The 13,208-nt window shown below is 37.2% G+C and overlaps 1 protein-coding gene across 1 annotated transcript in view; it reads left to right on the top strand.

Moving 5' to 3' along the window:
• Positions 1-13,208, top strand: part of NALCN (sodium leak channel, non-selective) — a 222,972-nt gene that overhangs the window by 167,863 nt on the left and 41,901 nt on the right. The window contains exons 18-19 of the mRNA XM_056500515.1: positions 623-694; positions 11,842-11,915. Of these exons, the coding sequence (XP_056356490.1) occupies positions 623-694; positions 11,842-11,915 (146 nt within the window). The remainder of the gene's footprint in view (positions 1-622; positions 695-11,841; positions 11,916-13,208) is intronic.

Genomic DNA, 13,208 nt, shown 5'->3' with positions numbered 1-13,208 from the left:
TGTAATATTGCATCATTTAGTGACATTTTTATAGACAAAAGAAAATTACTTTCAGTATTGTCATGTTTCAGTATTGTTTCAGTATTGTTCGTTGTTGAATCCTCTTTGAATATTGACATCTGTGTGTTTTAAATACATTTTAAGTTACAGAATTGCGGACAAGAAAACAAAAGAATCTGTGCATTGCTGTTGTATAGTATAACTGGCTTTCCTAGTGTGTGTTTGCAGCCATAACCCAGGGCAGCATTCATACAGCAGAGTTGCAGAGCTGGGAGGCAGAACTGGGAGAGTTGGGAAAATCATTCCTCTTCTGGTAATAATTAGACAATTTGTCAACCAATGTTAATTGCCATCCCTAGTTCTGTGCAAGAGCCCATTCTTGTGGCTGATACATTCCATGGTGTCAGCAAGCCAAAGCTGAGCAACATGACCTGGGGGGGAGGACTGTGGCAAAATGTGGCATATCGGGCCAAGAAGGTATAGGAAGGAGTCAAGCCTAAATGGACATCATCTGCTTTAACAAGCACAGCAGGAAAACTGGATAAGTCATTAAATGATGAGCCTAGGGGTTAGCAGAACTATGCCAAATATCACTAATAATGGATCTCAAACACTGTGCCAGGGTAATCAGAATACATTTCTACCATGTAATGAAGAGATGAACAAAGACCTTAAAGCTGTCTCAGCCACACAGGTAAGTCCACAGTATGCAATTCAGAGCTGTGCAGTAGCTCAGTAGATCTGTTTACATGAATATAATTTAGGTATATTAAATCCATCTTAATTCCTTGTGCTTGCTGTTTACAAAAGCGAATTGTTACTGTGTTTGAAGACAGATGAATACATGGCACAGTTTCTTCAGTGAGATCTTGCAATATGAAAACAGAATGCTGCATTGTTTTCAAAATTTTGCTTCCCTTCAAAAGCAAATATGCATTATTTGACTTTAATTTTTGAATTTAAATCAGCATTTGCAATTTGGTTTTGCACTATTCAACCTGCTTTAAGCACATACTTTAGGATCCCAATGCCTCGAGGGTAGAAACAATGATGAGTAATATTTCTGACAAATGCAACTTAGCACAAGGTATTTGCACATTCCTATTAAGAAGAAAAAGCACTAAGAAGGATTTTTGAAAGTAATTACTCTATCTTTCTATAGTTACAGTTGCCAAGGCAACTTCACTTTTTTATGAACAAATCTTCTTAAAAATATCCTTAAAACAAGCTTGGAATGACTGGTTGTGCTTAAGTATTAACCTTACATCCATATTTTACTTTCCTTTGTAAAAAAGAAACATGACAAAACATTTTACTAATCTCAGTGCCTGGCAGGATGCCTTCTCACTGCTCCTGTTAGCAGTGGGATGGCTTCAGAAACTTTTCACATGCTTTTGCATTGTAGTTGATGCAAAAAAAGAGTGGAATTAAAAGGTAGAATCAAAAGGTGAGGCTGGCAGATCTAACTGCCCTTCCTTTGTGGCAGCTGAACTGTGACTAGTCCCTCAAGTTACTCCTGGACTTAAGTCAGTACCTCTGTGTTCCACACCTGCTGAATTGATAGGAAGTCCTTATATTCTCCTATTTTTCCCTTATTTTCACTTCAGCAATATTCTTTTTTTCTTTCTCTAAAAATCTGACACTACATGGTTTTGTGTTCAGAATCAATCTATCCCATAATTTGTGATGATAAATAAAGCAGATATTATATATGTTCTCTTAGAGAATGAATTTAGTTAGTGTTTTCAGTATTACAATTATTATAATTGCCCACTTCCTTGAAAAGTTGTTTTATAGTGTAAAGGGGGAGTTGACTTTCAGTGCATTCTTCCTTTTGGTTTTTGGGGGTTTTTTTGAGTATTCTACCTTCTTGAAAGAATTGGAATAACGTTATTTTTCATGTAAATCACCGTAACCATGGCTACAATCCATTTTATATTATTTTCATCTATGCCAAATCAAAATAACAGCTTTGGAAAACAGTTTTCTCTGCTATACTTCTTTTTTTCTAGTCAAGTCTGTGAGTTCCATCAATTGTTCTAACTCTTCCAAAGTTTTTAATTGTTATGGAAGTTATAAATTAACAAAACACTATAAAAAAAATCACTTTTAGATACCTAAATGCCCTTTACATTTTATATGTCCCCTAAGAGTTCTCTGTCAGTGTGTGGAGCCTGAATAGATGTGTGGATACAGATTGTACCATGTCCTTCCTTCTAAATCCAATGCCAGCAACACCTGGGCTCTCCCACATACAGATGCTTGACAGGCAGCTTAGCCTGTGCTTTCTTTGAGTTGTTCATTATTATCTGTAACATTTTGTGTGTAAAACATGGGCTTCTCTGAGATTCTCTAAACTTTACACTGCTGGAAATACAGGATGATCACTTTTTGTTCTCCACTTGAGGTCCTGCAGAGCAAATTTACTTAAACTCAGTGATCTTGCCACAGGTGTACCCCCCCGATCTAGTCTGTCTTGATGTGGTCTGCAGCCCTGAGTTGTAGTAGAAAGCACTGTGAAGGTATTTTCTGGTGAAAGATTTATTGGAAAAAGTACAAGATTATAAGAGGGATTTAGGATATCAAATGTACATTGTAGATGAGGGAAAAGGGGAGTTTTAGGGACAGAGAGGAAAGTGTTCTTATATACTTCCACACTTGTATGAAAATTATTCACAGTATGCTGGGAATTTCCTTAGATAAGTGAGGTTTCAGAAGAACAGCCAGAAGAACTGGATGAAGTATGGAAATATAATTTTAGTGTGGTGGGTGGATGAGAAGAAAGGAAGTTGGCAGAAAATAAGGACATCTCAGTGGCTTTCACATCGCCTGAGGTATAGTTGCAGCAAGTTTCAGGGAAACAAAGAAATTAATGTGAGATTTACAACAAATCAGGTATGCAGTTAAATGCATCTGAGTTAGTTGTAGAGCATTGACACTGTCTTCTTAACTTCAAGACTGGAATCAGAGGGGCACAAAAACCCTTCAAAGTGCTTTCCTAAGAGGCATTCAACTTTCAGCAAGCCTTGCAGAAAATTATTGTGAGATAGATACTTCTGAACTGCTTGCTTATCCTTGGCCTTACAACACAGCACATGGCTGTTAAATTAAAGCTCAAAATAGACAGACTCATGAGATGAACTCTGAAAATGCTTATGGTTCAATAAGTACAGATAACCCATGTGCATGTTTACAGCAGTGGGAAAGCAGGAGTGAATTACAAAAGAAACCACAAGAGCATTTAATATATCCATTTATTTTATAGTCCAGACTTGGAGCATCTCCCACTTAATTGAAGGAAAATAATCAAGTCAGCTGCCTTACTTCTCCATTTGTAAGATTAATTGGATAGTAACAAACATATTTTCTATTTTCTCTCCTTTCTGTCATCCTGTTTCTTTTCTGATTCCTTTCACATGTATGAGTTTTGGTTCTAGTTCTGCAAGCAGTGCAGTTAGTAGCCATTTCTTTGTCTGGTGGGAGCCAGATGCAGCATTAAGGTCTAGCTCCTGGGAAAGCTTGACATCCCACACCATCTGGCTCTCCCATTGATTTCCTGCTTACAGCAGAATGTACCTTTGTGAAGGGAAGTTGTGCTCAGGAAGTGAGAGCTGATATCAGAGGTAGCCAGAATCATTATCATGGAGGACTGTGAATATTCAGCAGCAGACCTCGTGCTGGAATCTGTGTTTAACATGTTTTGTTAATATCATAGATACTGCTTTTATGAGCTGCTGAGACATGCCACCTAATCTTGATGTTTTTGTTTAGTCTGGATATATATTATATGTTGGGGTTTTTTTTCTTCTGATTTTGATCAGCTTCTTTAACTATTTTGTTTCTTGAGGAAAAAAAAATACAAAACAATCTTCTGAGAGTATTCCAAAAGGACTTTTCCTTCCACAAAGTATTTGTAATGGCAAAAGCTGAAATAGTCTCTCAGGTTTTCTAAGGCATATATTTTAGTATGGAAGACAGAGCATCCCAAGAAACCTTTCAGAAAACTATCAGGCATGGGGACATGCTCATATATTTTATTTGTACTTTTTTCGTTAAAACTAAGGATAGAATATTTATTCATAAATTACAGTCTCCAGAATTTCTATTTCTTACTGTAATAGACTTATGCCCCAAGTTAATCAGCCTCTCTGAACTTTATTTTGGGCATTCAGTTGTGCAAAGCAGAATTTTAGCAAAAAAGATACAATAGTATTGTGTTCCTAATTATTCTTTTCTTTAAGTAATTTGAAAGAATAATTTTATTACTTTAATTTTGAATATAGAAGAAACTAATAAAGTTTAATTGCACATGTATTCCAAGTAGAAAATATTATTATTTTTAAATCTACAATTTTTCTGAAGTAATTATTGCAGAATTTCATGCATATCAACAAAAATAATTCAAACTTTTTCTTCATGTTCTTAATTTGTCTAAATTGAATTTGGTCCTACAATTTTGGTTTCCATATACCACTTGTTAATTAAGCACAGCAAATGCTTCAAGTCTTTCCTATTTATGTCATTCACAGGATAATGCCAAAATCTATCTTGTTATGAAATTCAGAAAAGTCATTAAAACAATGTACCTGCTGGAATGATAATGGCTCCCTGTCCATATCTTCCATTCCCAGCCCAACCCAGCCTGACACTCCCTTCTTCCCTAGAGCTTCAAGATCCCCAGGTCAAAGTGTGGCCAGGAGCCTTCTCCTCCAGCACTGTACGTCCAGCCAAATATGTAAAAGCCCCACCTCAGTTTGGCCAGGAGTTTTCAGTTCTGTCTGTGCTCTTTCTTTATCAACTTTTCACAAGGTGTCCCTGACTCCTGCACTGAGTAGACAGAAAACAAAAGAAAGCAAACCTATCCAAGGCTATACTTGCCAAAATGATCAGAGGGATCACTGGGAGAAGGAATTGCCTCTCCTATGAGAACAAGCTGAAAGAGGGTTTTTCAGCCTGGAATAAGAAACTTCTGGGGAAACCTTATAGCAGCCTTTCAAGTAGTTGAAGGGGGCTTATAGTATGGGGGCAGACTGTTTTTACAAGGGCCTGCAGCAAAAGGACAAGGTGTAATGGTCTTAAACTAAACGAGATATAAGAAAAAAAAAAAATATGATGAAGTAGTGAAACAGTGAAACAAGTTGCTCAGCAAGAGGGTGAGTTCCCCATTCCTAAAAACATTCACTTTCAGATTGGGTGGGGCTTTAAGCATCCTGATCTAGTTGAAGATGTTTGTGCACATTGCAGGGGGATTGGACTAGATGGTCTTTCAAGGTCCCTTCCAACCCAGACCCTCCTATATTTCTACAAAAAGTCTACCCATTAAACCTATGAAAGTTTAAAACTCAGGTATACCAAAGGGGAAGAAAACCAACTATGTATTATAAGGCATAAAAGAGGGATTCTTCTCCTTCCCTGGAGCTGTTCCTCCATGTGTCTGAGACCCTTTAGGTCTTTGGAGATTTTATGAGTGCTAATATTAGCCTTGTCCACATTCTCAGACTTAATTAATTTTGTAGCCCTTGATTGCTCCCTCTCTCTTACGGAAGGTAAGGTTCTTCTAATTAGCTGACTACTGGTCTGGAAAATCTACATGTCTTTTCATAACCAAGAACCTTTTTCAATCAAGGTTATTTCAGGTCAACGACTCCCAAGAGTTAAGGAGATTATGCCCACTTCTCATTCTAGACATCTGATCCAAAGGGACAGCCTTTGCATCCTTGTGGCACTTATCCAATGCTAGACCACTTTCTTGACTGTGTAGTGAGCCTGTTTCTTACACAGGACAACCTCACAAAGGGCCAGATTTTCAAAGTCCAAATGAAAATACTTAGTTCTACTTTGAGAGAGGAAAAAGGATTAGTGATCTCTAGAGCTCCCTCGTAATTGCAGCCTTTATGCAAAGTTTTCAAAAGAGCTTAAGAAATTCCCTGCTACCTATAGGATTTAGTAGTTTAACTTGCTTACATTTTTGTGAACATTTTGTTAGGTATCTGCCAAAAACTTGCAGCTTGGCCTTCCATTACTCTTCGTGTGACTTCTGTCACTCTCATTTTCAAAGAGTCCAATCTCTTCAAACCAAACATACATTGGAAGAATGTTGCTGAAAAAATATTTGCAGTTGAGAGGCTACACAACAAACTCCTGTGGAAATATGCTATTTTATGGGTAGCTCAAGCTTTGAACATATCCTTCCCAAATATTTCCTTCCTTTTTCATAAAAATTATTCTGATACTTTGCGTATTGTACTGACTTTTCATATTTTCCTTAGAAGCTGTACGTGTTTAAATAACAGTATAATACCTAACAATCTGCTCATTCTGCAAGTCTAAATAAACCATCCATTGGCATACAACAAATTCCAAACTGAAACAGAAGCTTTGAATTATTTTTTTTTCCTTCCTTGGAATTTCTGGCACAGCACAGCAGACTATTCCCATATGGTCCTGCAATTGCCTATAAGAATATTATTAACAACACTAGGCCAAAATTCCTTATTTCATATAACACTTAAGGAAGTACTTTAGAAAAATGTACTGCATGCATTGCTTTTTTTTTTTTTACTGTCAAGCATACATTTCAGATATTCATATTTCATTATTTATTTATGACCTTGTCTCACCTTGTGTTCCCAAGCACCCACCAACACTTATCTCTTCTGCCAACTTTGAAGTAGTCTGATACAAAAAATCATACACTAAATCACCGCAGATTTTACCTATTGATAGCCCACAATTCTTTATCAAATTCAAGCTGAAAATAATTGTTTTATTTTCTGAGTTATGGGCACTGCAAATATGTTGCTAGAGAAATACATCACACCTTAGTAAACCAAAATATAGACCATTTTTCAAATCATAAAACCATTCAGCCATGTCTTAGCTGGTATAAATTGGCATAGATCTTCCTGAAATCAGCAATGCTGTGCCTGCACATCTAGTATGTCAGACTGGTCCACAGTCATTTCCTGACACTTCACAAAGGTATTTTCCTGTGTTGCTTTGCTTTTGATCTAATGCCAAGGATTTTCTTTTTCCAGGGTAGAAAGCCTGGATTTTTGAAATACCTAAAATAAACATTTTTATTGATAATACCTGCAGTACCTTTTCAAAGCAGCGGGTGGCACTTGCAGAGCAACAATGTTCTGTGATTTAGCTTATTTTGCAATGGTTGCTTTGTCCTTGTCAACAAATGGGATTTCATGCATGCAGCTTTTAGACCAAGTTCACTCTGACTGAACTGAATTATTTTGTCTGCCCAAAGTTTGTCCTGTCAACAGCAGAAGAGAAGGGTATCAACACTTGTGGAAGAGAAGCACTACCTGCAGATTTCCTAATTCTGTGGTCATGTCTGTGTAAACAAACTCAAAGAGGTGTGAGAACCAAGACACAAGCTTTATTCATGGTTTAGCAGCAGCACACTATATCCATCTAAAACCTTTTAATCCAGGAAATACTATTGGGATTTGCTGACCTGCCACAGCAGGTCCTTGAAGTTTAACGTAACGTGCAAGAGCTCTTTAAAATGTGTTGCTGAAAACATATTTTGGAGTAATCAGAGGCTGTTAGGTGATTTAAAGACAGTGTCATATGCTAAAAAGTAATGTTCTTTAGCAGAAAGCTATATGGCATGGTGGTTTCTGCATGAAGTGCATTTATAGGTAGTATAAAGCAGTAAATAAATAAATAAATAAAGGCTAATAAAGATACACTGAGGGTGTCCTCACAGTACAGCACAATCTGCAATAAAAAAACCCAGCAGGCTAAACAGATATACCCTAAAATAACCTCAGTAGAGTGTACTGTACTTATTTAATTTCACATTGTCTGATTGAGTAATGTCTTTAGTATGTTAACACTGTTTATGTTTCCTCTGCAACATTCCAGAACTCGGCAGGTATCACAAGTTTTAATTGCCAGCCTCATTCTACACCAGCATGAGGCATCTAGACATTATTAAACAAAATACTGATCATCACCCCATTTTCTGTTTGTGTGGTCCCATTGCATTTGCCTGGTGTGCTATGCAAATTTGGAAAATTAAATGGGAAGTAGTTTAGTTCATCTATTGAATATAGGAATAAGGATGCATATTTTAAAAATCTATAGTAATGTTTGATTTTCTTCAGCATTCATATTGCCATATGTATATTGCTATTTTACTGACTACTGACTCCTTTGAATATGAGAAATAGATCAATTGTACTTTTCTAAAAATATTCTCTTGTATTGCTTTTTCTGGATATTTTTAACTCAAGCTAAATTCACCAGTGTTGTGCTGAAGGAAGGGCTCCTGATTCCTAAGGAAAAATGAAGACCATTGTCTTCAAAAGTCATAATACTTGGAAGTGCCTAGGTTGTTTTTTTGAACTCCACTTTGGACCACTGAGATCTCTAGGCAGCAAACTCTAGAATCTTGTATATGCCTATGTATTCCTGGATTAAAGAATAGATACCTGACTCAAATGTAAGTCATCAGACAAACGCAGTCCAGACACAGACAGGATTGTAAAAAAAACCTTCAAGACTTCACTTAAGATGCAATCCACTTGTTGTGCTTAAGCCCAGGTCAGTGCCCAAGGATGTCCTGTCTCAGCTGCAAGTTTCACAGCTAGTCCTGAAAAAAAGTGAAGGAAAAGTAAATGCACTCTGCACAAATAATGTGATGCAACACCCTGTTCTCGTATCTTTCTCCACTCTTAAGACTTCTTAGGCATGGAGGGGAAGCCATATGAGGAGTAGCTGGGTCACTTGGTCTCTTCTGCCTGGAGAGGAGGAGAGTGAGAGGAAATCTCATCACAATCTACAGTTTCCTCATGAGGGGAGAAGGAGGTGTAGGCACTGATCTCTCTCAGTGGTGACCAGTGACAGGATCAGAGGGAATGGCCTTAAGTTGTGTCAGGAGAGGTTTAGGTTGAATATTCATCACCCAGAGAGTGGTTGGGCTCCAGAACAGACTCCCCAGGGAAGTGATCACAGCACCAGCCTGGAAGAGTTCAAGAAATGTTTGAACAATGATCTCAGGTACATGGTGTGACTCTTCAGGTGTCCTGTGCAGGGGGAGGAATTGGACTTCATGATCCTCTGGATCCCTTCCAAACATATTCAGCGATCCTGTGATTTTATTATTCATTTGTTCAAGCATGACTAAATAAAATTCATGAACAGCTTTGAAAATGCAAACAGAACCCAGTCTTTTCTTTCCCATCTCAGTAGCTCCAGACGTGCACTCCTTCCTACAGCTTCCCTTCACCTCTCTGGCTGATGCACCTCTGGCTGTGTGATATCACAGTACAGCACTGCTCTTGCACATCCCCAGCACTCTGCTACAGAGTTTGCTGAAGGCATCAAGCACAGGGCATCAAACCACTCCAGCTGAGGTGGCATAGGTATTTAGCAGCGTTTTTATGCAAAATATACACCATTGTCTGCTTTGTTAGTCTTGGTGCCTAGGGCAAGGGTTCAGCAGTCTCTGGTAGTCTGTAAGTAGCCCTTGTCCTAAACCTACCAGCACCTTTTCTTTAGATGTTCTTATTCTTTCTGGCACTGGGAAGCTTAACTTTTGGCTTGTGAAAGTGCTAAGTGATTGCTCAATGTCTTTGTGGAGTCTTTAGAAATACATAGACTCCTCATTCCAGCTTTTCCAGGGCATGTTTCCTTGTTGAGGACCTAGGTGAATTTCCTTGTTGTTTCCACAACCTTTAAGGCCAAGGAGTTCTGTCACTTAATTTAAACATTGGAAAGAAGTGGTCTATGACAGATGAGGAGCTGTAGAAAATGTCAAGAAAAATTTATGTGACTCGGCTTTTTTTACTGAAATCAGATGAGCAAAAACTAGAAGACTGGTAGGAAATTGCTTCCTATGCTTGAAATCTTGTCCATTTCTAAGATGCTAACAAGAATTGTTTCTAGAAATAAATAAACAGAATACATGACTAAGTAGCACACTTTTTTCTTTGATATTTCATGTAGTTGCAATTATTCTAAAGCATTTATTCATAACAGGAAAAAATAACTGAGTCAAAACTTCTGGCTTTCCACCCTCATTATTCCCAAAATTTTGAGTCATAAAAAATTGTTAACTAGCATCTTGTGAGATAGGTCCTCCTGTGATTTAGAGGCTTTTTCTGCAATTCTGATAAGGGAATAAAGGTTACACAGGACTCCACTGGCATTAATTTCACTGACATTAGAAAAAGGAAATATGTGAAAGAGATGCCATTGCTTTCAGCATTATATCAGATGTATCTAAATACCCCAGATTTCCCAGAGTCCCAGACATCCAGATCCTTAAAATGGTTTAATCTTGGTACAATAATTGAATAACAAGATAGCAGCTTGAGCTGGGTGCCTCCAAGGAGAGACCCCGAGCAAAGGCACCCCAAGCATTTATACCCTTACAGTCTAAGCAAGCAAAAGCCTGGGGACATCAGCTCCTGCCATGTCTCTGAGTGCCACAGGTCCCCATGGCCTTTGTTAGGCAAAGGGTCATCAGTTCATGGCCTCTTGCACCCCCAGAGCTCAACCTGCAGCTCACATCCCAGCTGCCTGCACTGGATGTATTCAACAGGTATAATCTCATATTAGGATTTTCAGTTAGTTTTTGTGTTAACCATATCCAGGCAATAGAATTTTTTCTTGTTTATATTCGAATATTCAAGAAGTTTATTACTCTTTCTGAAATCTTAACTGAAATTCCAATACCTCATTTTCCAAACTACATTCTGAGGTGTTGCATACCTCATTTCCATTTTCAAGTTGCCAGTTTTTTAAGGAACCTGAAGATTTGCAAAATAGGCGTGTTTTCAAATTATCGGTGTTATTACTTCTACAGGCTGTACAGAGAAGGAATAGGACAGGAGAAAGGTTAAAGGGGCCTCATTTGTAAAGGCAAGGGGTAGGAAAGAGATTGTAGCTTGCTGTTACAGTTGTGGTTTAAAAAATAGTATCTATTTTATTAAGTACAGCCAGTATAATTAGAAGTTTTTAAAGCATTTTCTAGGCATCTTTTTCTCTGCAAAGTAAGATCTTACTGTGACTCAGAGTCAATATGAGTCTTTAGAGAAGTTATGGCAAAATTATTTGTCAAATAACTCTGGATTTGAGCTAGTTTTAGAAAATTTAAAGAACATGTAAAGAAATGTGCTTAAGAGATGTGCTTAAAGATTAAATCTCTCTCAAACATTTTCATCAAGATAATGATCTCCAAACAGTTGACAGATTTAAGTCTAAAAATGTGCCAGAGGCTTTCTGTTCATCACAGGTGCAATTCCTGAGCTAAATTCTTCAGCTGTGATTTGCTCCTTGATTTGCCATGTTTGTTAATCACTTGCTTGTGTTTTCATGTATCTCAGTCCTTTCATTTCACATTCAGGAAGTCCTGTTCACAGGAAGATTCCTAAAACACTGTTCATGACCAGAAGCAAGCATAAGCATATTTTGCTCAGCACATTTTTTCTCTGTGTTTGTGGGGGGAAAAGGAATTGAAATGATACATCTGAGCTTTGTTTGCTGGCTCTTTTGTACAGTCAAGGCATCTCCAGAGTATGATCCAGCCTAGTCAAAATCCAAAGTGGAGAAGTAGCAAAACAGTATGATTTGGCCAATTGGAGAAGAAATGTGTAATAAAGCAAATTTGTGCTAACCAGCAAAATTATCTGCTTTTTTCCACACAGAACTACCTAAGGATTGGGATTGGAAGGCCAAAAGGTGTACATAAGAATTTTGGTTGTTTTCCACCATCCTATTTATGCACTCAGCGTTGTAGTATTTAATTGGTCTGTCACATACACATTATATTTTAAGACAATTAAAAAGCATCCTGTCTTTTTCTTAATTTTATAGCTCCGTAAATCTGTTTTCAGCATCAGAGCAAGGAACCTTCTGGAAAAAGAGACAGCAATCAATAAAATTCTAAGGTAAGAGTCAGATGTGATTTGATATTGTTTTGGCTGTCATCTGATTTCTCACAACCTTGTTTATCACAAATGTTACTGGATGTATCATATTTGTAATAGTTTATACCTTTGTAGTACATCTATTGCCTTCATTATCAAAGATAAATTGGTGTTTGGCTATTTTATATGCTTGAACAGCAAGAGAGGGATTTTACTTCTTCAGTATATATTTCAATTGTATCATGCAGTAAGATCATGATTCAGCTCTTTTCACTTCTTCCTTCTAAATTAATCAAAATGTGTTTGTTCATAAGGGATGTTATTTTGCCTAAAAAATTCTAGCCTGGTTCTTGCAAATATCTGCACAAAAATGTTTGCAAGGATTGTATGCTAGGAAGCATAGACTACAGTTGGTCATATTCCAAGTAACAAATGGACAGTGAAGAAGATTTCAGAACCGTGACTTCTGTAGAAAGATTTCCTGAATGTTTTAATAATGATCACTCCTTTTGGTATTCCATATCAAGTAACTACTCAGGACCATAAGTGCATAATGCAAGCTTAAGTCTCCAAGACCCATTTCTGAAGTTATCATTTAGGTAACTCCGTGCTGCAGTTTTTCTTGCCACTGTTGGTTTTACATTAGAATGACTGTCCTCAGTATAAGGTAAGTTAATAATGCAATTTATAGGTCACTGGTTTTATATTCATATTTGCCTTTTGTCAGTGAGAGGTCCCAGGTAAATACACAGTATTAAAAGGAATACTGTTCTGAAAAATAGAAATTAAGTCAGGGAATGTTTTATGAGGAGCAGTGAACTAGGGGTTCTGTGTGATTTCTGGACTGAAGTTTCTTGAATACCATTTGAGTTTTGCAGCTCTGGTTCTTTTTAAGGCTCTATAAGAATATAGCACGGGGAGAACTGTAGAAATTAACATCAAACTTCTTCTGTCTTTAAACCCATCTAATGACAACATAAACAATTACTAATTCAAAGGAATACTCAATGTAAAAATATTATTGATGAGTTTAAATGCAATAGCATAAGTATTCAATCTTAACAAAATTTAGTGCACTATTTGTAAGCATTTCTTTCAGTTGTGTGCCTTGATTTTACAGGAATTACTGTTACAGATAGATTTAGCAAAATACTTCTAAAAATACATGTTTAGATACAGGCATCTTGGCAGTATTTCAGTAAAACATTTGTAATGGAATTCTGTGTTATATAAGAACTGTGAAATGTTATTGACACCTCCAGGGTTCCACAAATGTCAGTTTGTTTGGTGTGTTTCATACACTATACTGCAGAG

Source organism: Oenanthe melanoleuca, chromosome 1, assembly GCF_029582105.1.
Source record: "Oenanthe melanoleuca isolate GR-GAL-2019-014 chromosome 1, OMel1.0, whole genome shotgun sequence".
Lineage (NCBI taxonomy): Eukaryota > Metazoa > Chordata > Aves > Passeriformes > Muscicapidae > Oenanthe > Oenanthe melanoleuca.
The sequence above is the reverse complement of the archived record's forward strand: the minus strand, read 5'-3'. Positions and strand labels throughout refer to the sequence as shown.